Source organism: Chelonus insularis, unplaced genomic scaffold (assembly GCF_013357705.1).
Source record: "Chelonus insularis isolate UGA/USDA-ARS -01 unplaced genomic scaffold, ASM1335770v1 contig_3_pilon, whole genome shotgun sequence".
NCBI lineage: Eukaryota > Metazoa > Arthropoda > Insecta > Hymenoptera > Braconidae > Chelonus > Chelonus insularis.
In genome coordinates this window covers 3483613-3507506 of record NW_023276556.1, presented here as the reverse complement: position 1 = coordinate 3507506, position 23894 = coordinate 3483613, and the positions used below count along the sequence as shown (strand labels likewise).

The window sequence follows — 23894 nt, the reverse complement described above, 5'->3', positions numbered from 1 at the left end:
AATAATTGTGCTAATTTTTCATTAGTGACAGCCGATAAATAATGTGGAGTCGCTGTACGATTTTTTTGGAGTACTCCGAAATTTAAAGATGTGTCAAAAATTTTAATAAAATATTTTGTATTAATTACGATTCGCAAAATCACTTTTTAGATTTATTTATTTTCTTTTTAATGTTATTTTTATATAAGTACTGAAATTTTTACAAATTTTATTGTTTGAATTTTGTGATTTTATCTAATATGAGATCTAACTTTTCAACTGAGTATTCATACCAATGATCAGGCGCCAACGTGAAACGTGGAACCTCTCGAATTCATCATGAATTTACAATAAATATTAAGTTTAGTAATTCTAAATTAATTGTAGTCGTGTAAAGCTTCAGTAATTTAGTTCTAGTAGTGAGTGAATGTTGTTGTGTTGTCAATTCTATACTTGGAGAAATGCCTCCACGAAAAAATAAGGGAGGCCTCCTTGCGAGAGTGAATTTTCCTCTTTATACCATTCAGATGTTGACAAGTAGACATGTCATCGTTGGAGGTGGTGGAGGTTCTTCAAAAACAGGAGTAGCTAATGGCTTTGTAAGAAAAATAATGAAGCAAGAATATTTGATGAATAAAAGTTTCACATAACCTCATTTTTTGACAATAATAAGTTTATAATAATTAATGTTTTTTAGGAAATCTTTGAATTGTCTCATGATGGTTGGAGTTTTGTGGCTGAAGAAGTCACAAGGCATGAGACAGGTCCAAGTGTTGTTATGAATTGTGCTGCATTCAATGATGGTAAAAGAACTTGGCTTGTAGCTGGTCAAGAAAGCCATTGCCAATTATATAACGTCATTCCAAGAGTACTTACTTTAGAGAATGGAGAAATCCAGTCTAAGACTGATAAAAGTACAGATGAAGATACACAGAGTAATGTTAGACAACGAAAATTGAATGAAAAAAATGTAACACCTGAGAACACTAAAGAAAAAGTACAGACAATACGAGAAGACAATTCTCATGTCATTCGTAAAAAACTCCAATTACTTCTTAAGCCTTCTACAAGCATACAAACTGATTTTAGGTTTGTACTTTCAGTATCATATTATATTATTATTTTTGAATAATGATTTTATCTGTTTAATCATTTATTTGGTAAATTATTTCTTATTTATTATCAATTTTTGTCGATAAACAGTTGATTAGCTAGTAATTTATATTGCGACTCCACGTTTGGTAATTAATTTTAATTGAAACTATTCGAATGGTTGCAAATAGTTCGTTAATTGACTTAACAAAAGCTTTAGAATTTCGCCATTAGATAAATTAACTAGAGTATTTCGAATATTTAATATATTTCTATATAACTGTTTAAAAAATTGCAGTGATTCTGAGCCACTTCAAAGAATAGTTAGAGTTAGTCCTAATGGAAAGGTAATGGCCACAGGAGGATTAGACGGAGTAATAAGGCTCTGGAAATTTCCTCAATTAGTAAAGCTTCATAATTTAGAAGGCCATACTAAGGAAATTGATGATATTGACTTCAATTTAAGTGGAAATTTGGTTGCTACTATTGCTAAAGATGGTCAAGCATTTGTATGGGATGTTACAAAAGGTGCAAAACATAAAGAGCTCTCATGGAATACTCCGGATGGAGCTAAATACATGTACAAAAGACTACGGTTTCGTATTCCACTTGAGAAGAAATCAAAAACAGAATTGTTTATGCTATCGAATGCAATTCTAGCAAAAAATCCAAGTTATCTTCAATTGTGGGATGTTGATCAGGGTTCTATTGTTAAGTCAGTAGAGTTTAAAGAAACTTTATCAGCAATGGCTGTATCAGATGATGGAAAATTTGTTGCCGTTGGAACAATGTTTTCTGGAACTGTTGATATTTTTATTGCATTCAGCCTACAACGTGCTCTTCATGTTCCTGGTGCTCACAGTATGTTTGTAACTGGGTTAGAATTTTTGCCTACTAAATTAGATGGTCCTGCTATCACAAGTAACTCAGAAACTGCTGTTGTTAGTATTTCAGTTGATAATAGGATTTGTATTCACAACATTCCTTTCAGACGTAAGTTTATTTCGACATTTATTCTATTTATAGTGCTGATAAGTTGTTCATTAGGCTTACCAGAAAGTCTCACATTATGGATATCGTTTTTAGTGCCCATATTTTGTGAGACCTGTTCAAAAATAAAATAAATGATACTTTTATAAGAATATTAATGGTAGAAAAATTGATTAAGTGATTTAAATTATTCCAGATTCATTGCCATTCTGGTTAGTCATCGTTTTCATCGTGTTAAGTATTTGTGGAGCACTTTTATTTTGTAGTTTTATGGGTATTTGACCCGAGTTATTTAATCCGAAATTAGCTAATGCATCTCTAATGGTTTATCAAATTTATTCTGTTAACTAAATCTTTATATGGACATTACCTTGCCAAAGGCAAATTAACCATCTCTGTGAGGCGATTATAATTCATTAAAGGTCCATATTTATGCCAGCAATATTAATTGCAATTTCATTTGAGTAACTCGATCAATTAAACAGCGGTATTTATAGTGTAATGAACAATGATAGATAAGTTTTTTGTAAATGGGAAAACAAGATTAACAATGATAAGATGTCCATTTATTCATCCAATTAAAAAAAAACCTGAACACATTTATAAATTCATGTTGATTTTAAAAATTATTAAATGAATGCCTGAAAAATTGTAACGATAAATTAATCAATTTATCGTCTAATGTAGCTAGAATATAACAAATTATATTTGTAGTTGATGGCATTTATTGCATTGTACTTCTTGTTATTGACTTTGAAAGTCAATTTGCTCACACATTTGTCAAAGTTGTTATCAATTAAGTTATGAAAAAAAAGTAAATTTATTTCTACATTATTTAGGGTTTGAAAATTGCTTTACAATAATTAGTTATTTATTTGTGAAATTGTTAAGCTTGTTTATTGTAGTGATTTTTATTTAAATCAAATTGTTTAATTCTAAGACAACACAGACACCATGCAACAATTTTATTAATTGACCATTTTAGTTAATAACAATTCAATCAAATTGTATATTAAATTGATACTATTATTAATATTATATTATAATTATTGTATCTAAAATAAATTAAATAATCATTAAAATGATATTCTATAAATATCTGAAATATATTTTATAGCCATTAGGGTTGGTTAAAAAAAAAGTTTTCGATATTTCTTTAATTTAAAAAATTGTTTATGAATCATAAAGTTTCGAAGATGCTTCTGCTCAAGGACTTTAGGATTAAGTAATTGCTTTTCTCGTTATAATTCGAAAAGGAATGCAGTTTTAAAATTAAAAGACTCCTAGATTATAACTGACATTTTTATGAGTACTCTTTCTCTGAATTAATTATTACACAATTTATTTAAAAAATTTTTTTTTATTAACTTCTTTTCACATTGAAGAATACTTCAAGCTCTCTTGTTTTATTTTAAGATAATACATTAATATGTTTAAAAAATAAACATGACTTACTTTCTAGTGAAAAAGTCTTAGCACTTAACGTGGCAATTACAAAATTAACAAAAATTTTTAATTCTTTTTTATTGTAGAAAAATAATTATTTTATTTTCTCATAATAATCGTCTAAATATAAAAGTTTTGTACTTGAAAATATTTAAAAAAATTCATTATATCACTCGTTATTCAAGTACATAATTCGTATGATTTTAACTATAGTCTATATAATTTATTTTAAAAAAAGATTCGGGCCACGTTATGCACCATCAAGATAAAAAAAATATTTTTTCGGTGGATATTTACAAATGGAAGTTTCTAGGATACTTTCATTAATCCGGCTACTTCACTGAGACCCGTTGTCTGGCAATGATTTATTTAAAAAATATTTTCATTAATTTTTATTTATTTTTTCACATTAAATCCATCACCAGTAGGGTCAAGAAGCCAAGGATAGTTGTTAGGGCATTCCATACAGGTGAAGAGACGAAGAGTTTCTCCTGGAAGTTCCCGAGTTGTTAGTGGACATGCGTTAGGGAGAGAACAGTAGGGTTGTCCTTTCTCATCACAAGTTTCTTTCCAGTCTTGGAAATCTCTCAATGCTGACAATTCGGTTGGAGTTTGCATCCATTTTATGACCTAAAAAACGAAAAAATCCCAACATAAATAATCAATAATAATTGTTGTCATTCACAAAAAATATTATTAACAAACCTGGACCATAGTAACGAAATAGACATCTTGTCTGCCCAACATTTCTTCAATAAATTTAATCAATTCTTCTTTGTATTCTTTTTTACTCTTAAGCCAAGAGGCATGGAAATGAAGACCAAGAGGTGCACGGTTGCTGTTGAAGTGGCGGTTGAAATTATGTCTAAGAAGCCGAGCGAATTGTTCTCCAGTTTGAACATTAGAGCAAGAATCAACCATGTGACAACCAGGAAGAGATTCATCGAAAGTTGGGTCATCACGTCGATCGAGTTCATTCATTACCATTTCCCAGACTGGATGAGATCTTGATGGGCAGTTTCCGCCGTTACCATTACACTTGTGAGGCATTCGGAAGTAGAGAGTATAAGGCCAGATAGGGACACGACCAAGAGAAGCAGTAATGGAAGCATCATAAACGAAAAATTGATCAGCCATCATCTCAAATTGTTTATTTCCACCAACTCTGAGATATGGAGCACGAACTCCAATGATCGATCCATCAGTGATGTTAGCAAATCGTTCAATTATTAATCGAGCTCCAGCCATTTCTGCAAGCCAATCATCATAGCTTCCTTGGCTCCAGTATTGTGGATCTTCTTTGTGTGTTAATGAGAAGACCGAAATTTCATGACCCTTTCTATGTAAATCTTGAACTGCCGAATAATTAGTATATTTATGAGAAACGAAAAATGTTCCACGAATTTGACATCCATTAGGATTTTGTCGTTGGCCATTGAAAATTTCTTCATAAAGGTCGATATTGTCAATGTTAACAGCACCGTTGAAGGTGATGGTAATCATCTGAGGTACTTGAGTTGCTTCAATGCCACCGGGAATTCGGGTACCATCAGCAGAACAGTAGCAATCAGGAAGAACACATTGAGTTGGATCACAGTCAGGTGCTCTGTTGGGATCAGTTTCCACAGCTGAAAATTGATATACCATTATAGAATTGCTTCACCAACTTTATTGAACTCTCACAAGACATGGAAAGAATTTTTTTATTATTTTGAAAAATTTTCTTCATTCACCAAATGTTCCAAAAAGCAAAATAAAATTTCTTCCTTTTTTATTGGAGTTTCAAATTTACTATAAAATTGTTGAAATACTTACTGCAAGCATTTTCATCAGACTCGTCTTTACAATCAGGTTTTCCGTTACAAAAAAGCTCTTTGTCCACACATTCTCCATTACCACAAGAAAGTTTACCTTCGGGACAAACTGGCTCGTCGGTTTTTAGAATTGGAAGAATCTTGCGTGGTTCTGTGAAAATTAAACATTTTCAAAAATTATAGTTACAATAAAAACCAACAAACTTTTCCAATTTCCTCTATCGTAGATTTCAAGACCCGTCTCCATACGCTTTATCCCCTTCTGTACACTACTTGAAAAAGCCTCTTCAGCTTTTTCTTATACTTTTCTACTTCGTGTATTTAATTAAAAACATTTGTAAAATTAATAAATTGATATGTGAGTGCGTGTGTGGTATTGTCCATTGTCTGAGTTTGAATCTACATGAAGAATAAAAAGTTGATTTTGATGAATGAGTAAGAAACTCTTTTTGGTATTTGTCAGATTTCTTTGATCTATTATGTTTTAATGATCATTCGTGACGCGTTCCCGGGTACTTTTCGTCGACTCACGACGACACTCGCGTTTAGAAAGATGAAAGAAAGCTTTTTGTTTAACTTTTTTGATTGATATTAAAAAGAAAAAGTTTTTTAATTTATTTCTTTAGTTTATTTTTTTAATGAACTTTGTAATTTCTCTTCTGATTACAGCATGATATAAACATAGAGCAAAACAGAGCGAGAAAAAGAGCAGAGTGATGAAAAATGTTTACGACTCGAGTCTGCTGCGAGTGTATAAAATAGAGAAAGAGTAAGTGATAAAATTTTAGATAAGACTTTTTATTCACAATATTTTTGAAAAAAATTATTTTAATAATTATAACAATCGATTGAAGATTTTTATTAATAATTAACTTAAATTATTCTGAAATATTTATTTATCTTTTAATGTTGATATATTTTTATTGATCAGGTATAGGAGTAGATAAAATATGGGTGTTAGATATTTACAGATTTATGTTTGTTAATTAGCACAATAACAAACCATAAATTTTAATTAGAAGCAAGGAATGAACAAGCAAAAAGAACCAAAAAGCTACAATATATTGAAGCTGTTAGTTCATATCAAACTAGTTCACAAAACAACAATATAAAATGAATATTGGTTATTAGAAAGCTAAAATATCCAGCAAATATAAAAAGCAAGTTTAAAGTAGAGTAACTTGAAAAAAGAATTCTCCTTCAAACTTCTTTTAAATTGTTTAAATAAAATTTTTTTTAAGTTACTCAACTTTGTAAAAAAAAAGAATGCGAGAACTTTTTGGCGTGCTACGGCGCGAGTCTACGATCGAGCCTGAATTTACTGATCCTCTGATCGAATTTAAATTTTCCTTTGAAAATGGGAAAATAAAAATACAAATCCAGAAGATAAAACATAAATCCGGCACTTCCCCGTGCGTCACTTACTCTCGAGCTTGTCACAGTTGGTGACCTTGCCCTTCCAATCACAGGTCTGTTTGTCCAAATCAAAAGCCAATCCACTGGGACACGTGATTTGCTTCAGTCCAGATCTTGTACACCTAAAGGGTCAAAAACGCATGGACTTAAGTCTTGATATAAAATAAATTATTCTTACTTTCAAGCTGATCACAATTCTTGACATGAGTTCTCCAGTCACACGTTTGCCTCTCGATGTCGAAGGCCAGACCTGTTGGACACTTGACTGTAGCTAGTCGGATGACTCCTATCTCACTAGCTTTATCACACCTGTATTATAATTTAGATACAGTTCTGGGATATTTTATATAATTTTTTCTAAAAGTCCTTTCTCGTATATCTTGCTCACATAAATCATTTTTATGCATAAATAGTAGATAAAAATAATTCTTGATTATAAAAAATGGAATAATTATTTTTACTTCTGATGTTATTGATCCCTCAGACTAAGTTGTGAAATAATCATTTCAAACAAGAAACTATAAATAAATTTTTACTATGTTTTATTAACAACTACGAATGTTAACTTGGTTCATTTTCAACGACAAACAAATAATTTTTGGTACAAAGAAATGGCACTCAACATCAAAGACTAGCATCAAAGCACTGGTAAATAAGTACAATATTTGAGATTTCAGTTTGAAAAAAAAAACAAAAATAAAAAAAGGAAAAAGTTGTTCAAGGACTCTTTCTGTTAAAAAGCTTCGAGCCTTTTCTTTTTCTGTTTTAAATTAAATACGTGTTTACTTGAGATCTCTTGATGGCCTTGAAAGAATAAAAATTTTATATTCTGGATGATTCACTAACCAGTTTGAAATAATTTTTTTTCTAAAAAGTGAAAACAAAATTTCCCTTGTTTTTTTTCTACCATGACTTTTAATTTAATTTTTAAACAACCATTTGAAACTAAACGAATACTTCAAAGTATCCAAAACCTCTAGGAGTTGATTGAAAGAAAGTCAAGTAAAATGTTTACATAAGTTTCCATAACAAATCAATATTATTATTATTGTTGGTAATAAAAATAGATGAAATTTTCTTACCTCACGACATCTCGGCAATCACCATCAGTACTTAGCCGGAAATATTCATCACCGGGTCTATTTTCACAGAGTTCTTCAGCATTAGGATCAGCTCCATCAGAACCTTCATCATCCTGTGCCTTCACTGAGACTGAAATACCAAATTATGAAACAAATAATTTATTAGCATGCAATTAATATGATTACAATGATAATTTTGCAATTCTTAATCGAAAAAAACGCAAGTTATTCAATTGCTAAAATGATAAAAGCATCAATTCTGGTTAAGACATGACTTCTAGGGTCACCGAACTCTCCTGTTGAAGTAGAAAGTCTTGTAAATGTCAGGCTATTCATCGGTAGGGGAAAGCATCAGTGGTTCTCTTAAGTAGGTTTCGTTAATGTCTAGTTCGATTTTCATTGCATTTTAAACATTTATATTCATTCATAAAACGTTTTATTACGTTCAATAAACAATAAAAAATATCCACGTTAAAATTACACGTTTCTTTCTGTTACTACTTTATAAAACATCAATTCTATCAATTCCGATCTCCTTGAAGACAAAATTATTCTTGAATACCGTGGAAAGAAACTTTAAAGTGAGAAGAAATACTTTTTGCGAGACGAAAGATATTTTAAAACGAAATTTAATATTTTACATGTCAATTTTACAAAAATAGAAGTTTGAGTAACTGAAAAATAAGATAAAAATACGACGAATAAATTTTAAAAAAATGTCAAGTACTCACCGGTTAATAATAAAAAGCATCCTAGAAGAAATATCAACTTTAGCGACATGATCTTCGTCGTCAGGACAGAAAACGTCTGAACAAGCCGCGCCCTCTCGCCCCTCTATAAGAGCTCTGCCACTCCTTCCCTCTTCTTTGACAGGACTTTCACCACCTGGATAGTGCTGCCATCGTCTTCAGGTGTGTTTGTCTACCGGTTATAGATTTGTTATAGATTTCTGAATCATTATAAAAGAGCCTATGAATATTTTTTGTCCACAATAAAGAGTTTTTTTCTGGGAAAATCATTCATAGCTACTTTTTCTCCAGCAAATCTCCAGTTTTTTGTTAAAAGTAATTGTTATCATTATTTATTGTTATAATTATTAATAAAGTACAAAGGCTTTGAACAAGTGTCTATGAGTAGTACTGATGATGAATCAATCTTTTATGTTCTTCTAGAAATAAATCGATTTTTCTTGAAGTTCTTGCTGCTCTTTGTTTCCTTTCTTTATCGATGGGCTTTTTGTGTGGTTTATTTATCTGTTAGGTCAACGATGATTAAATTATTTCAATTGACCTCGTCAGTTATTGATTGAATATATTCACATTAAATATATTTTTAATCAACTTCCTTAATCTACAGTAGAAGCTGATAAATCCCGGTTGTTTTCTAGAACAGGTGCATTAGCAAGAGTACTTGTGGCTTAGCAGAAGTTTGATGATAAATAAATTATCAACTGAATCAAGTATATATAATTACTAGGTCATTAGTGTAAAGTAAGAATTTCTATTTAGAAAACAAAATTATCTCTCAATAGAAATTGTTAAATAAAATACTTTCATTTTTTGAGAAATTCGAATCCTCTAATAATTATTAAATTTCATTTCTGAGAGAAAAAAAAACGAAGAATTACGTTCATTTCAACCTATAAAATTTCTTGGGAGAATGGATGAATATTTATTGCAGATTAGAAATCGATCAGTCATTTATTGTATTTAGCAACTAATAGTTTATCATTGGAATGATTTTTTAGACTAATTAACGTTTTTTTTTGATAACATATAACATTATACAATTTATAATTTCGCATAAATAAACATTTGTATTATTATATAATATTTCATATTATGTTATTAAATTTATTATTACAGTAATTGTAACATACAGTAGCATACATAAGGACTAAATTATAGTTACATTTATAACTAGATTTTAAATGATTAAATCATAAGATTTCTCAGAAAATAATGTACAGAATTATATAACTTTTTTCTTTACTTTTTTATTAATATTTATTAGGTATAAATTTCTTCCAATTAAGGATTAAATTCAATTCTAAATGTAGATTTATTGTCTTGTCATTTTTTAGTTCACAAAGAATTTTTATAATGTAAAAAAAAATGTTTAAAATATGGAAATAGCACTGGTATTATGTTAAGAAGCTTTGCAAAAGTATCTATTCTTAAAGTAAAAAAAATGCATTTAGAAATATGTGTAAAAAACTACATTTTACAAGCTTAAATCTTGATGCACCTAAAAAAATATGGTTGAGTTTTGTAGTAGTAAAAAATATGACTAGAGAATTGAAAAGAATGACAAAGCTTCCAGATATATTTCTGTTTCAATATAAACGCAAGGAAGCAAAGAAAACCTGTTTTTTGTTATTCGAATCTAGTGCCTTTGAATTTGTATTTTTTAACAAAGAGACTTTGATGAGGAGCAATGGAATTTTATTATTTTTAACAGAAGGATAAATTAAGCCTTTCACAATCTCTCTTTATTCATCATAATTATATTGCATATCCTTTATATTTCTATTGTTTGGAAAAAATTACTTCTCTGTTTCAACTCTTTTATTAAATTTTTTGTGATAATTAGTTTTTTCAACAAATGAAAACAAAAAATATATCATAGAGGGAAAGAACAGGTTGAAAGACTATTAACTAATTTAGAAATGATTATGAAAAGTGAAGTGTTTGATATTCGAATATTTTGAAAGTGGAAAAAAATTCATTCAAGATCCAGTTTGGGACAATTTCGTATTTTAGAATATAAATAAAAAAGAGATTAAACCGAAAAACCGGTTCAGAAAGCATATTCAAAATCTGGTCACGATTGAAAAGGTTTTCTAAGCATTTTGTCTCCTGAAAATAACAGTGATCCAAGCTAGTAGTTAAGAAAACAAGTAGTGACGCGACCAATTGAAGGTTCGGGTAAATGTCAATCGATAGTAGTTAACATCTGCAGGCTTTTAAAATGCTCCGACCACTCGGCGCCGATTTCAGATAAGGTACACTGACCTACACTCATCCTCACCTTTATTTTCTCTGATCTTTTTTCATTATTATATTTCTATTGTATTTAAAAATGGTAAAAAAATACCTTAAGCAACCCTAGATGATAGAAACAAAGTCGATAAATAAATCGAATAGTTATTATAGAAAGTATTAACAGATGTATTAACATGTAGGTTTATTGATGTTGATAGATTCACATGGTTTTCATCAGTTCCATCACTAAGAGATGTTTATCAGCAACGATTGATTCTCATTACCTCAATCTTGGATAATGTTGATTATGATGGAAGTTTTTATTTCTGAAAGTGATAATGTTGGGCTCATCTAGAGAACGTTGGACGATGAACTCTAGCAAGAGGACACGGTCAAGGTGACGAGCGGGTGTCGGGTATATTTGCAAAACAGGCGTATTGTGACTTCTTGATGCGTGTCCTCTTCCGCAACGCACAGTGAACAGAATGTAAATGCTAAGAAGTTTTACCTGATGTTTTTAATGAATAGCCAAATGATATATAAATTGCGTAGTGACCCAATTTTTCTAACAATGAGTCAACAACCTCAGGTTTTATATCAACCTGATTTAGTATATTCCTTTTAAAGTGATGAATAATTTACAATAAATTAGAAAGAAAGAAAAAAATAAGCCGAAAAATAAATAAAATTCATTAATTTATTTTGTTTTAACGAGTTTTTCATGTTAATTTTGATGATTTTTTCTTAATTCATGTGAGCTAGGATTTGTTGAGCTAGGTAGCAAGCACGCACACAACAACAACAACGTGGGAAGAAAAGAAAAGAGAAAGAAAAAAGAAACGTGACACTGGAAATAAATGGATATGCATCTTTTATACCTGCTATGCGCTGATGCATCGTTCCAAGTAGGCGCGTGTAATTATGCACATCTCGTATTTCGAAATGGCGCTCCCATCATTCGACCCACTACATAGTACAGAGTCTCTCTACGACACTCCTCAAGTCGAACCAACCACGCGACAGTGAACTTTTCACTCGAAAAATATGCTTCATCCTTATAAAAGTTACTTGAAAAATATTTTTTTTTCTCCTCTAAAGAAACTTTTTAATGGAAATCTCCGATAAACTTTTTTTTAATCCTTTCACAATCCTTGTCTGTTTGAGTGGACATTAAAATAAGCTTTATTCACATCAGCTTTTGTTTATTTCGTCAATTTTAAAGGTTTTTTTTCGATGAAACATTGTTGGATATTTTTTTTGTATGCATTGAAAATGCTTTGAATAGGCTGAGGAGTAGAATTTATTGAAAAATCATGGAGAAAATTTATGATTGGGGATATTTTTTGTTACTTTTAGAGAAAAAAAAACGTTGTTTTAATAGACAACAAAAAAAAATTATTCCTTTGTTAGAAGTATTTTCTGCTTTTGGATTGAAATAATTTTCTTTCCTTTCATTATTTATTAGAGCATTAATAATAAATACTTTGACAATTTTTACTCCAAAACTATTTCCTTTGTTTTTTTTTATAAAGACGTGATAAAAATATTTGGTATCATAGGTTGTCAATAAAACATTTTGAAAGCTTCCACAATGGTTTCACAACAATAATTAGAAAAAAAGTGAAACAAAAAAAAATATTATTAGCTTATCTATTTGTTTTTAGTAGTAGCTATATTGATCATGCAGTTTGTATACTGAATATTTCGCGCGTGCGTGTCTGAGAATGAAGATAAAAAGTAAAAGTGGTATTAAAAATAAAATACACAAGAAAATTTATATAAATAATTAACGAAAAAAAATGTAATAAAAAGGTATCACTAATGACGAAGGAGTTGCGACAGTTTAATCGAGGTAATAACGAAGAGAAGGAGTAGGAAGTTATGGTCTATGTCTACCGGTGGTTCACCTTCGACGCAATCTGCAAGCATTCCACGGCCTTCCGTTATTTCACCTGCACTTTGTGGTACTTAAACAAATTATCCTTATTTTTCTTTTTCCTTATCAGTGATGCTCATCACGAAAACCCAACTAAAGTTTCATTGTTTTTGATGAATTTAAAATTCTGTAATTTATTTGACATCGGATGTGAATAAAATTTCAAAAATTCAATTAATTGTTGAATAATCAGAATAAAAATGATCATTATTCAACCATTTAATACAGTTTCAAAAGGTTAATTAAATACAAAACTTCTTCATTCAACAAAATTTTTATCGATTTAGAAATTTACCAGAAATGAATAATAAAAATGTTTTATTTAAATTGCCAAAAATATTTGATTAGTGAAAGTGAGAATGATAATTATTTATTTAAGGAAAAACATTCTTTTGATAGAAATCCAGAATAAAAAGAGAAATATATAAAGTGATAATTTAGAGTATTTTCAATCGTAAATGAATCTTTGGATGAAAGTATATGTTTCTTGTACGTCAGTTGACCCGAATTTTTACCATACATCACCTTTCTAAATTAACCTTCAAGAGGAATATCGTCGTATCGAGTCGATTTCCAATTTCATCGTGAAACGTCTCGACTGCAATGGAAAGTTCGTCGAATGCTATGTTCGTTGTGGTCTTGTCGACACTGAGGTAGCTCGGTTACACGTGGTCTTTTGAAGTTTACTCGTTTATGTTGTTGCTCTTTCAAATTTATTCTCCTGTCTTTCTAAACATCAACATCTAACCATTGAAATATTACTTGAAGTATCATTAAAATGATTCCTTCAATCAATTCTCCCTTTCTCTAGCATAATAACAAATTAACATATCAAATTAATTCATTACTACATTCATATAATAAATATTTTTGATTTATATTAATTAATTAATAGTGTACAATAACAATTATTTAATACTAATAACAATGAATCAATAGTTTTCAATTACACGATATCATTTAATTTATATTTATTTCAATCATTGTAAGTTTCATAGACTCTTGCTAATAAATAATCCCACAATAGACCTTCCAAGTGTTATTTTGTAAAGGTAAACATATTTGTTTTGCGAAAGAGAAGTCACGGTGTCAAAAGTTATTGTAAATATCATATAATATAAAGTAGAAAATTTATTTTTAGAATAATGATATTTATTTTTACTTTAAAAAAAAATTTAACATAGAAATATTGTAATTTTCATGGAATTGAAAAATTAGCAATAAATTCTTTTATAGTGACCTTGTTTCTTGTCACTTTCACCCGTTGGCCGGCAACCACAGGGTCATATAAATTTTCTGGGTAAACCATGTTGCCTTCAAGACGATCGATCCATATTCTTTTTATATATAGTTTTCTTGATATTTTTTTTTCACTATTTTTTCTTCATTCGAATACCCGAATTGCTTTCGAGACTGACCTTGACCATGAGAAAAATTAATATCAACCATCGAAGATAAATTGCAGTTTCATGATTGCACTTTGATTTTGCGTACTAGTAGAAATCGTACGATTTGGTCGGACAATGCATTGACGCTTTTCCTGATTTTCTGCATTATTTTCTAATCGACCTTGTTCTCTACAGATGTCTTAATATTCCTTTTATTTATATCATGTTTAAAAAAAAAAGAAAACATTTATTACCTCATTTATTCTGCTCAGGAAAGATTAAACATAAAATATAAGGAAAGGAAAATGAATAAATTTCACCGAATTTGTTTACTCAGTAATAAAAGAGACAAAGAAGGTTTTATATCAAAGTAGATTTGGACCGAGTGTGGTACGACTTTTGCTTCGAACACCTCCGGATAACTTTCACTGTCAAACGTTATATGTCACGTAACACCAAGAGCCGAGGCCAGAGAGTAGAACAACTGGTCATGGCAGTACCACAAAGCGAGAAAGAAAGAGAGAGAGAAAGGACAGAAAAAAATGAATTCAATAAATAATTGATATTTTAAATAAAATATTGAAAAACTGATATACTAAATAAATGATAAAAATAAAATGAAATATAAAACTACAGTTTGAATAAAAAATTTAAAAATAGAGATACAAAACAAAATTAATTATATCACAAGCAGAAAGAGAATTGAATAAGAAACCAAAGTTTTCATCTGACTTCATCAATATACAATGAAAATTGTGGTATAAATAATGAAGCAACTAGATATTTAACAATTTAACATTTGATTACACTTGTACAGGTTTTACGATCAAAAAAGTCTAAATGGGGCGTGAAATTCGTGTTCAGAAAAAATAATAAAAATTTAATAGAAAACAAAGAGATGAAGTGAGAGAGTCTTTTACTGAACTAAATTATAGCCTACTGAGGTGTATAAATGACGTGTAAACTCAAACGAATGATTCATATCATTTCACATCTTTCATGAATTATTCCTTCTTCCCAAGTGCATTGATTACATTAACATCCTCAATGATTTTGCATTTAATCGATCATTAATATTCATTCTCTATCCTTTCGATTGCTTAGAAAAATTCATTTCTTCTTTAATAAATACGAATACTTATGCATAAACATTTTCTATTATTACAACAATAATTTACATTCATTTTTGCATTTCACTATTCATTAAGATTTACATCTAAAAATCAATTGTAGATTTTTTATAAATAGAAGTTTAGTAAATCTCATCAAGGTTGTTCCTAGCTATAAATCAAATTAGAAATAAAGTATTTCTTTTTTTTTATTTCTCAACTAATGTTGTTGTTGTTGTTATGTAGTAAATTATTTAAATATCTAAAATCAATTTACTGATAGTTTTCCAACTTTGTTATATAGTTTTAAAATGTAGATGTAGATTCCTTTTGACCTTTAACATCAAGGATAATGCACATTAAATTGCTCTTTATCCGGAAGAAAATTATTCTTGCATCGAATGCTTGATGGATCGATCAAACACATTTCCATTTAGAACAAAAGTACTTTGGAATGTTGTAGTGTAGGTGCCTTCAGAGGGTGTGGTTAAAACTGAAAAAAAATGTCAAAGAAAGAAAGACTGGTCTCTGTTAATCTCACTAACAATAGGAGTCAAGAATGTTGAGAGTCATTTCAAGCAACACATTTTACACCAAAGAAACCAACTTGTCGCGAAATTACTTTCTTTTTCTTCTTCACTTCGATTTGACCTTTAATGGTCATTGTGGAGAAAAAAACTCAAGTTTACTCTGAAGACAAATAAGGAAGTAAAGAAATGACTCACTTTAATTTAGTACTGTTCCGCTTTGATATTCTATAGTTTTTCTAACCACTCCTTCCATTGATATTCCACTGCGTTAAGTTCATATTTTGTGGTTATAAATTATCTAAATAAAAAAAAAAGAACAAAAGAATAGAGAGAAAATTTGTGGTTATAGTTTAATTACATATCTAAATTGTTTTCGTTAAATCATCATAATAGTAACCTTCTTTTTTTAGAGAAGCATAGGTTCAATAGATTTTATTTATTCATGAACTTCGTTGATTAACTTATTTAAAGTATTATCAAAGCAATCTAATAAACACTCCAACTGGTAAAAGTATAATTAGTAACAATTAGTGGTTACAATTAATTAAATTCTCCATCAGTGTGGTAAAATACATAAATTTTCAATTAAACTTTCAATTTTGATTTTGTTAGGAATTATTAAATCAGTTTCTTCAAACTTTTTTATCATCTTGAGAACAATGGAACCACAAGGAAAATTACATCAACATCTCTTTACCAACTTTTAAACTGAGTTAAAAATGATGGACAAATAGAAACACTTATAAATGGTAATAATTTGATAAAAAATATAACTTAATTTTTTTCAATGACTACTGGAATTTAATTAAAAAGTTTTAATCTAATTAAAGGATAATTCATTTGAAATTAATAAAAAATGTCACTATTGGAAAAGTGTCTGCTGGGATCCATAGTTATATTTGTAATTTTTGCTAACTGTGATGATCCAACTCCAATAATTCTTATGATATTATTCGTGTCTGTAATTATTCTTGAATTTTAATTTCCTCTTCCTGAAGCTGAATTAAAAAAGTTTTGATAGAAATACCTAGTAATTATGTAATATCAAATGCAAAAAAAATAAATAAAGAATAACAAATTTGGTCAAAACATCAAAGTTAATTAAATCTTTGTTTAATTTTGTTAAAAGGTAGGAGTCTAGTGAATAGAGAAAATGTCTATTGCACACACTTCACAATGTTATCACCGATAATTAACTTAACTTACTAGAGATTAAACTCACAATCAGTGAAGCATAACGAGAGCACTGTAACTCTAGAAGTATTTATGTTCACTTGATGTCGACGTAATAATTAACAACTGGTAAGATGAACATCAGGAGTTTTTCTAGACTATGTTATTTATTTCCTCTCATTAAATCTATACCAACTGATATCCATGAGAAGGATTGTGATCGAATATATCCTATTCTAGCTTAAAGAAGAATTGATTCATCAATCATTTAGCAATTAATTAAAATTTTTAATTTATTCCAATCTCTTCTATACTATTCAGGATGATAGGAATAGGTTGATAGAAATGAATAGAGAGACTTTTTATTGGAGAAGTTTTAATGAACTATCTATTCTCACAGTGATACATTGAAGATAAGTTGAGGTGATTCATAAAAAGTCACTTAAAATATCCAATAACAAGATGATGTTGAATTGAGCAGCAGACTCACTTTTCAAATGCAGACACAAGTAATGAAAAGAGAGTGAATTTTAAGTAGCACTGTTGTGTTGTTTATTTGTCACCTACTGACCTAATAACTAAAAGCTAATTTCACCTGTTTCCGTGTTTAATTCATCACTAAATGTAGGTAGAAATTTCGTAGGAGGATAATAACAAGTGTGTCTTTAAATATATCCCATTTTCTATTTCTTTTATTTTTATTGCTTTCATATAATTATCATGATATGAATTTTCGTGTCAAGGGAAAGTTGAAGAACACTATTTATCGTCGCTAAATCTAGAACAATACAGAACAAGGTACCACCAAGAGAAATTTGATTGAATGATAAATGAAAAATCTTATGTTGGGTGTTAACTTAACAATAGGTGTGGTGTTGATATTCTTAATAAATTTATTATAAAGTGTCATGCTAATACATGCTGACCTTACTCGAGTATTTGTCAGAGAGGAGATGTCGAAGAAGTTGGTTAAGAAACTTAACCAAGTATCGGCCTTGCGGTTTTAACTTCAATGGTGTCTCTATCCTACGCTTTCACTACTTTCGCTTACGAGGGATTTTAAAGGAGTTGCTATCTCTTTCGATCATTAATTCCTTCCTTATACTTGATGATCTTGTTTGAGAACGTTGAAAGCAGATGACCTTCTTCTTTTCTATTAAACTTCAAATTTATTCAACCCTTCAGAAACTTTCAAACATTTACTCTAATGAGAACATACACTTTTTTCAAACTTTCTGGATTACGCTATTAAAATCTCATTCTCGTAGAAAATTTTATAATTATATTTGTATTAATGTTATCAGTGATCATTCATGGAGTAATAAATTTAAATTAGTTTGAATTTTATGATTATTTTGTTAAGATTAAATGTATCTATGTCTGAAGGAAAATTTTTAAAATAAATAATTTATTCGAGAGCTTGTTTTATCTAGTTACATTAATTTTAATCAGGAAAAAGTCGAGTCTTGAATTTTGGAAATTATTTTAAACCAGATAAAAGTCTAATAATGTTAGTTTATAATGAAAAAGTTGATGAGAGAAATTTGAACAATTAGGAAAATTTCAATTTCATCAACATTAATTTGCTGAGTTATTAATTCACATTTAATTTTCATTACATTGTTCATTATTTTTATTATCATCATTTTTTTTCATCATCCTTCCACTTACTATAACTCATCAAGTTTCTTCATTATCGGCAAAATATGAATATCAGAATTTTTTCCAACCATTATCGTGCTGCACGATTACAAAAACATCCAAGCGACATATACCCATGTATTTACAGACTTTATGAAAGCATTCAGAATTCATGATTGCAGGAGAGACATTGGAATGCAATCGTGTCGGCCCATTGGCATTTGACGTGGCAGTCGGCTTTCAATATTTTTTCATTTTTTTTCTACGAAGACGTTGTAACTCCTTGAGTATTGCGAACAAGAAAATAACGGTACACTTAGTAGTCATCTTCATATTGTTGATCATTAAAATTTCTACAATATTCAACACTTGTAATTTAACTGAAACGTATATTTTCATCAGTGAAAAAAATGAATGAAATTCTTGATACAAAATTATAATTAGTGGTTGCAATTTCACCTCGTCATTCCTGCCCTCCTTCACCTCTTTTTCCACGTCTCACTTACTTGACAATCCGTGGCCTTGATCTTAATTCATTGCCCGAAGAGGACGTGCACCCTCGACTTCTCTCCCTCACAATTTTTTATATTCTGCGTATATACGCGATCTCTCGTTTATGACCTCGACTCACGGCACATATTACTGACCAATTGAAGCAGCAAACCAATGCTGCACAGAAATCTAATGAAATATCAAATTAATTTATATTATTTCGCTCGTACTGATAATTCAAGAGAGATTTTATCATTTTAGTTTCTGTGCTCATGTTTATTAAATTATAATAAAATCAGCTTTTAACAAATAATATAATTATTAAATTCATAGAATCATTTAAATTGAATTTATTTGAAATAGGAGTTAGGTAATGAAAATTATTACGAAATTTATTTTTATTAATTATTCTTAGAAAAGTATGGAATAAAAATATTCAGGAGGTATCAATAAAAACACATGGAATTATAATGTTTTACTAAAGAATTTATTTTGATATTCAATTATAGTTACGAAAAGAAGAAGATATCACTTAGTTTTTTGTTTTTTTTTATAAATTTACATACACATGTAACATAATTATTAATAATTATATGAACAACCCTTAGAAAAATAAGGACGTTCTTCAGGAGCTTTTGGTGGATTGCTTAGGGATACAGAGAACAGAATAAAAAATAAAGATGTCGAAGAAGTAAGAAAAATAAAAAAAAATTAAAAATAGAAAACAAAAAAAAAACATAGAAATAAGATGGGAAAAAATTGTCATATCTATATTACAAATGTCTTTGCGGTTTTATTTGCTCGCTTGAAAGGAAGCAATAAAAGTTAGATTTTTTTTTTCACTTATTTCTTTTTCTCTTTCTCTCCCTCCCTTTCATTCTATTATTCATATTTATCATTATTTACTTTGAAGTTTCTTATAACTCCAGGATTATAAGACCTAGTTCCCAAAAATCATGATAAAATTATATTTCAGTACCAAAAAAGCATGTTTCGCATTTTAATATGATTTTTTGGGCACTGGAGATCACGTAGATCACTAGACTCTTTCGCATTCTCTGCAGGTGTATAAATTCTTGCACAGACTGCTAAAAAAACTTTAGCAACATGTCTTCGTGCAAGTCAAGGGTCAAGGTAGTAAGTGACTTGATGATTTATTAGTTATATTTAAAAGAAACCGTCACCAGTTGGGTCATTTAACCAAGGATAATTATTGGGACATCGTACACATGTTTGGAGATTGATTGTTTCCCCAGGTACTTCTTTAGATGTTAATTTACATGTATGTGGAACCCAACATGCTGGTGGTCCATCAACAACACATTTTTCCCTCCAAGATTCAAAGTTCTTTGACTCGGTGACTGTACGTGGGTTTTGGATCCATTGAATTACTTGAGTCATTGTGACGAAATAAACATCATTGTGGTTAGCGAGAATTTCATCAATCCAATAGAGAAAAGCATCAAGGAACTCGGGATTATTTTTCAACCAAGCTGCATGGAAGTAAAGTCCAAGTGGTGCACGATTTTGTTCATAATGACGTTCGAAGTTGTGGTTTAAGAAATTATAGAATTGGTCTCCAGTTAGAATATTACTGCAGGAATCAACCATAGCACAGCCAGGCAAGTATTCATCATTCTGAGGGTCTTCTCTGCGGTCCAACTCATTCATTACCATCTCCCAAACAGCATGAGACCTTTTAATTGGAAGTTTATTGATTAGCATCAATTTAATTTATTTATTTGATTATTCTAGATTGTTCATGTTGATGAGTTGGTTAGTTAGTTGGTTAATTCATTAATTAATTGTACTGGTGGGTTTACTTACCGGGTTGGACAATGTTGAAGATTTCCATGGCAACGATGAGGCATTCTGAAATACATCGTATATGGCCATAGTGGAGGATTATTAAGTGCTGCAGTAATTGTTGAGTCATAAAGGAAAGCTTGCTCTTCCATCATAGTGAATTGATTATTTCCACCGACTCGTAGATAAGGCGCTCTCACACCAACGACACTATTATCCGTCAAGTTGGCATACTTCTCTGCGATGATTCTCATTCCAGCCATTTCTTTTGCCCAATCATCAACTGTCGCTTGAGACCAGAATCGTTCATCATCGTTATGCCTTTAAGAGAAAAGCATTATTAATCATGAGAAATTTATTATTCTTTTGTTCGTTAGAAAAAGTATTAATAAAATGGTAATTAGGAATTCATGATACTCACGAGATTGAGTGAACGGCAATTTCATGACCTTTTCGATGCATTTCCTGAACTGCTGAGTAATTGGTATATTTGTGAGATACAAAGAAGGTGGCCTTGATGTCACAGCCGTTAGGATTTTTACGTTTTCCATTGAAGATTTCTTTGTAAAGTCCAATGTTGTTGTTGTTGATGGCATCATCGAAAGTTATTGTAACCATTTGTGGAACATCTTTTGGCGGAAGGTCTCCAGGAATTAATGTACCATCTTCAGAACAGAAACAATCAGGGAGGGAGCAAACTGCTGGATCACAAGGTGGTGCTCTATTTGGATCATTATCCATGTCTATAAATTAAGAAAAAAATAATTACTCTATAACGTACAGCAAATTTTCATACAATTAATGATGGTTTTTTTTCGTCAATTTATTTAAAGTTTTTCATGCTAAAATTCTTTTAAATTTTTTTTTAATACTTGAAGGCTATTAGTATTTTAATAAAATTTACCGCAAACATTTTCATCGGATCCATCAGCACAATCTTTTTCTCCATTACAGAAGAGTCCCCGTTCAATACAAGAACTATCGCCGCAAGCTAAAGAGCCATCAGGACAAAGTGGTTCTTCAGTATAGAGCAGAGGTTTAGCCTTTCTTTCCTTGTTTTTGAGCTTGCAATTATTGACTGAATCCTTCCAGTCGCATGTCTGCTTATCGATGTCAAAGTAAAGCCCAGCTGGACATCTTATAGCTTGCAATCCTGAGCTTGTACATTGAATTACATCTCGACAATTATCACCCTCACCAGCGACAAGTCTGAACCATTCGCCTGCGTCCTTGTCCTTGCATATTTCATTCTCGAAGCTTTCTTCCTTTTTCTCCTCTTGTCTCTTTACTCGGATGTTCTCACTCTCTGAAAAACGTTTTTAACATTCTCGATAACAAAAAATTAAAATAATTATTTAAAAAATGTGAATAATGATTTTTTTTAAAATAATTGTCACATATGTTGGATTTTTTGCCACGCATGCCTTAGGTTATGGCGAGACGGCGAAAGTTTCTCCCATTTTAGACTCGCCTGAAGCAGGCAATGACGTCAAGTTAGCAAGAGAGAGATCTAGTCCTGGGCTTTCACGTTCTAATCTCTTATGCAACTTCTGTTGCGCTTATGCACTCGTCGTTAAACCGACTTCATAACGATAAAAATTCATCAACTATTCCCAAATCTATTGTAAAAAATTATTTATTTAAATAATAATTCATAAATAGCTTGAGAAATTGAGAGTAAGTGTGAACGACGTGTAAATGAAAACCGGTTTTATCTCGCGGTAGATTAACATAAATCTTGATCAGGGAAATTAAGATTCAATTTAGACGAAAAGAAAATCCAGAAGTTTCTGCCTTTCTCCATCAAATATTTCAACTTGTTATTTATTTCATCATTATTTCTATCAAATCTTCTTCTTCAATGACTTCACTTGATTGATAATTATCAAAAAAAATAAAAATAAACTAAATCGTAATTAAACGTAAGTTAAAATTAATCAAACGATTGATGAAAATAAAAAAAAACTTACGAGCAAAAGAAACCGCTACAAGTAGCAAAATCACCAGTGATGAATTCATCATCCTCGTGACTATTGTTTAGCCGTAAAACGGCAAAGGTGTTTCACTATTTTATAGATCGATTGGTTAAATCATAAAATAAGCTGACTACTAAGAGACTACGACGTGTCACTGTTTCCGTTTTTCTCGAGCTACCGCCTTCGCTGGCTCTTTTATTGAACTTCCAGCGATCGGTGAAGATGGTGGTGGTGGTTGATGAAGAAAGGTGACTAAGATGTGGAAGAGAGAAGAGTTGAATGAAAAAAAGAAAGTAGACAAACAGACTTTTTTTCAAACGCACTGATTGAAGGTAATATTTTAAGACATTCACGAATGAATTTAAATATAATTAAAATATCTTAGTGAATATTTTTTTACAATGTTCAATTAATATTTTTTATGTTTAATAACACTTTAGAGTGGGGCGCGGACCTTGGATTGTAGGTACCGCTTATGAACTGGCCGAGCAGCGCCACTCACTGGGCCTTATATTGCCACCACCACCTTCATCATGTTCTGAGGGGTCTGCGAGGTGTTCCTGGAGCCTCTCTCGATCAAATAAATGTCCAAGACACTCCACTGCCTCTTTTTGTTCATAAACCAGTTGATTTTTTATTTTATTTATTAACCCTTCAGTGATTTTGATAACTAATTTGCTTCATTTATTCTGATAACTTTTTTCCACTGATGATGAATATCATTTATTCTCTCCTGATGTCATTTCATAATGAAGTAATTTATTTTTAGATCTATCTAGAGAATTTATTAATTATTTGATTATTCATTAAGGTGGAGGTGGATATTTTCTATGTCTTACATTGAATAAACAAGTTGGTTGATGGCGCCATTATCTTCTTATAAAGTCAGAGAGAGGTCTGAATAGGACCACAGAGAGCTGGAACCCACTGAGCCACCATCATCATATGATTCGATAATTTGAAACTCTTCTTCGTCATCAATTATATTCACTCGTCTGGAGCAAATTTTGAATTTCGTCATGTTTATCATTTAATGAATG

General features: G+C 30.3%; 3 protein-coding genes and 1 long non-coding RNA gene across 5 annotated transcripts; 2 read left to right on the top strand and 2 right to left on the bottom strand.

Moving 5' to 3' along the window:
* The first annotated feature begins 231 nt into the window (after window positions 1-231).
* Window positions 232-3050, top strand: LOC118068294 (prolactin regulatory element-binding protein). The gene is made up of 4 exons (XM_035085592.1): window positions 232-578; window positions 677-1068; window positions 1370-2064; window positions 2258-3050. Exons 1-4 carry the CDS (start codon window positions 441-443, stop codon window positions 2341-2343), a joined length of 1311 nt encoding a protein of 436 aa, XP_034941483.1. The 5' UTR covers window positions 232-440; the 3' UTR covers window positions 2344-3050.
* A 351-nt stretch (window positions 3051-3401) lies between these two features.
* Window positions 3402-8642, bottom strand: verm (LDLa and CE4_CDA_like_1 domain-containing protein vermiform). Of its 2 annotated transcripts, none has more exons than XM_035085590.1 (6): window positions 8551-8642; window positions 7820-7949; window positions 6916-7046; window positions 5323-5472; window positions 4213-5135; window positions 3402-4137 (listed from the first exon to the last, which is right to left on the bottom strand). In XM_035085590.1, the coding sequence occupies exons 1-6, from the start codon at window positions 8597-8599 to the stop codon at window positions 3904-3906; spliced, it is 1617 nt and encodes a 538-aa protein (XP_034941481.1). In that variant the 5' UTR covers window positions 8600-8642; the 3' UTR covers window positions 3402-3903. The 2 variants fall into 2 exon arrangements, with proteins under 2 accessions (XP_034941481.1, XP_034941482.1); XM_035085591.1 differs by lacking the exon at window positions 6916-7046 and adding an exon at window positions 6747-6859.
* Window positions 8643-16131: 7489 nt separating this feature from the next.
* LOC118068544 (uncharacterized) lies at window positions 16132-16846 on the top strand. Its single transcript, XR_004690523.1, has 3 exons — window positions 16132-16271; window positions 16379-16515; window positions 16597-16846. It is a non-coding gene; the product is annotated as an uncharacterized lncRNA (long non-coding RNA).
* Window positions 16847-19615: 2769 nt separating this feature from the next.
* On the bottom strand, window positions 19616-23323 carry serp (chitin deacetylase-like protein serp). Its single transcript, XM_035085760.1, has 5 exons — window positions 22849-23323; window positions 21783-22184; window positions 21300-21621; window positions 20900-21199; window positions 19616-20768 (listed from the first exon to the last, which is right to left on the bottom strand). Exons 1-5 carry the CDS (start codon window positions 22898-22900, stop codon window positions 20240-20242), a joined length of 1605 nt encoding a protein of 534 aa, XP_034941651.1. The 5' UTR covers window positions 22901-23323; the 3' UTR covers window positions 19616-20239.
* Between the last annotated feature and the right edge of the window lie 571 nt (window positions 23324-23894).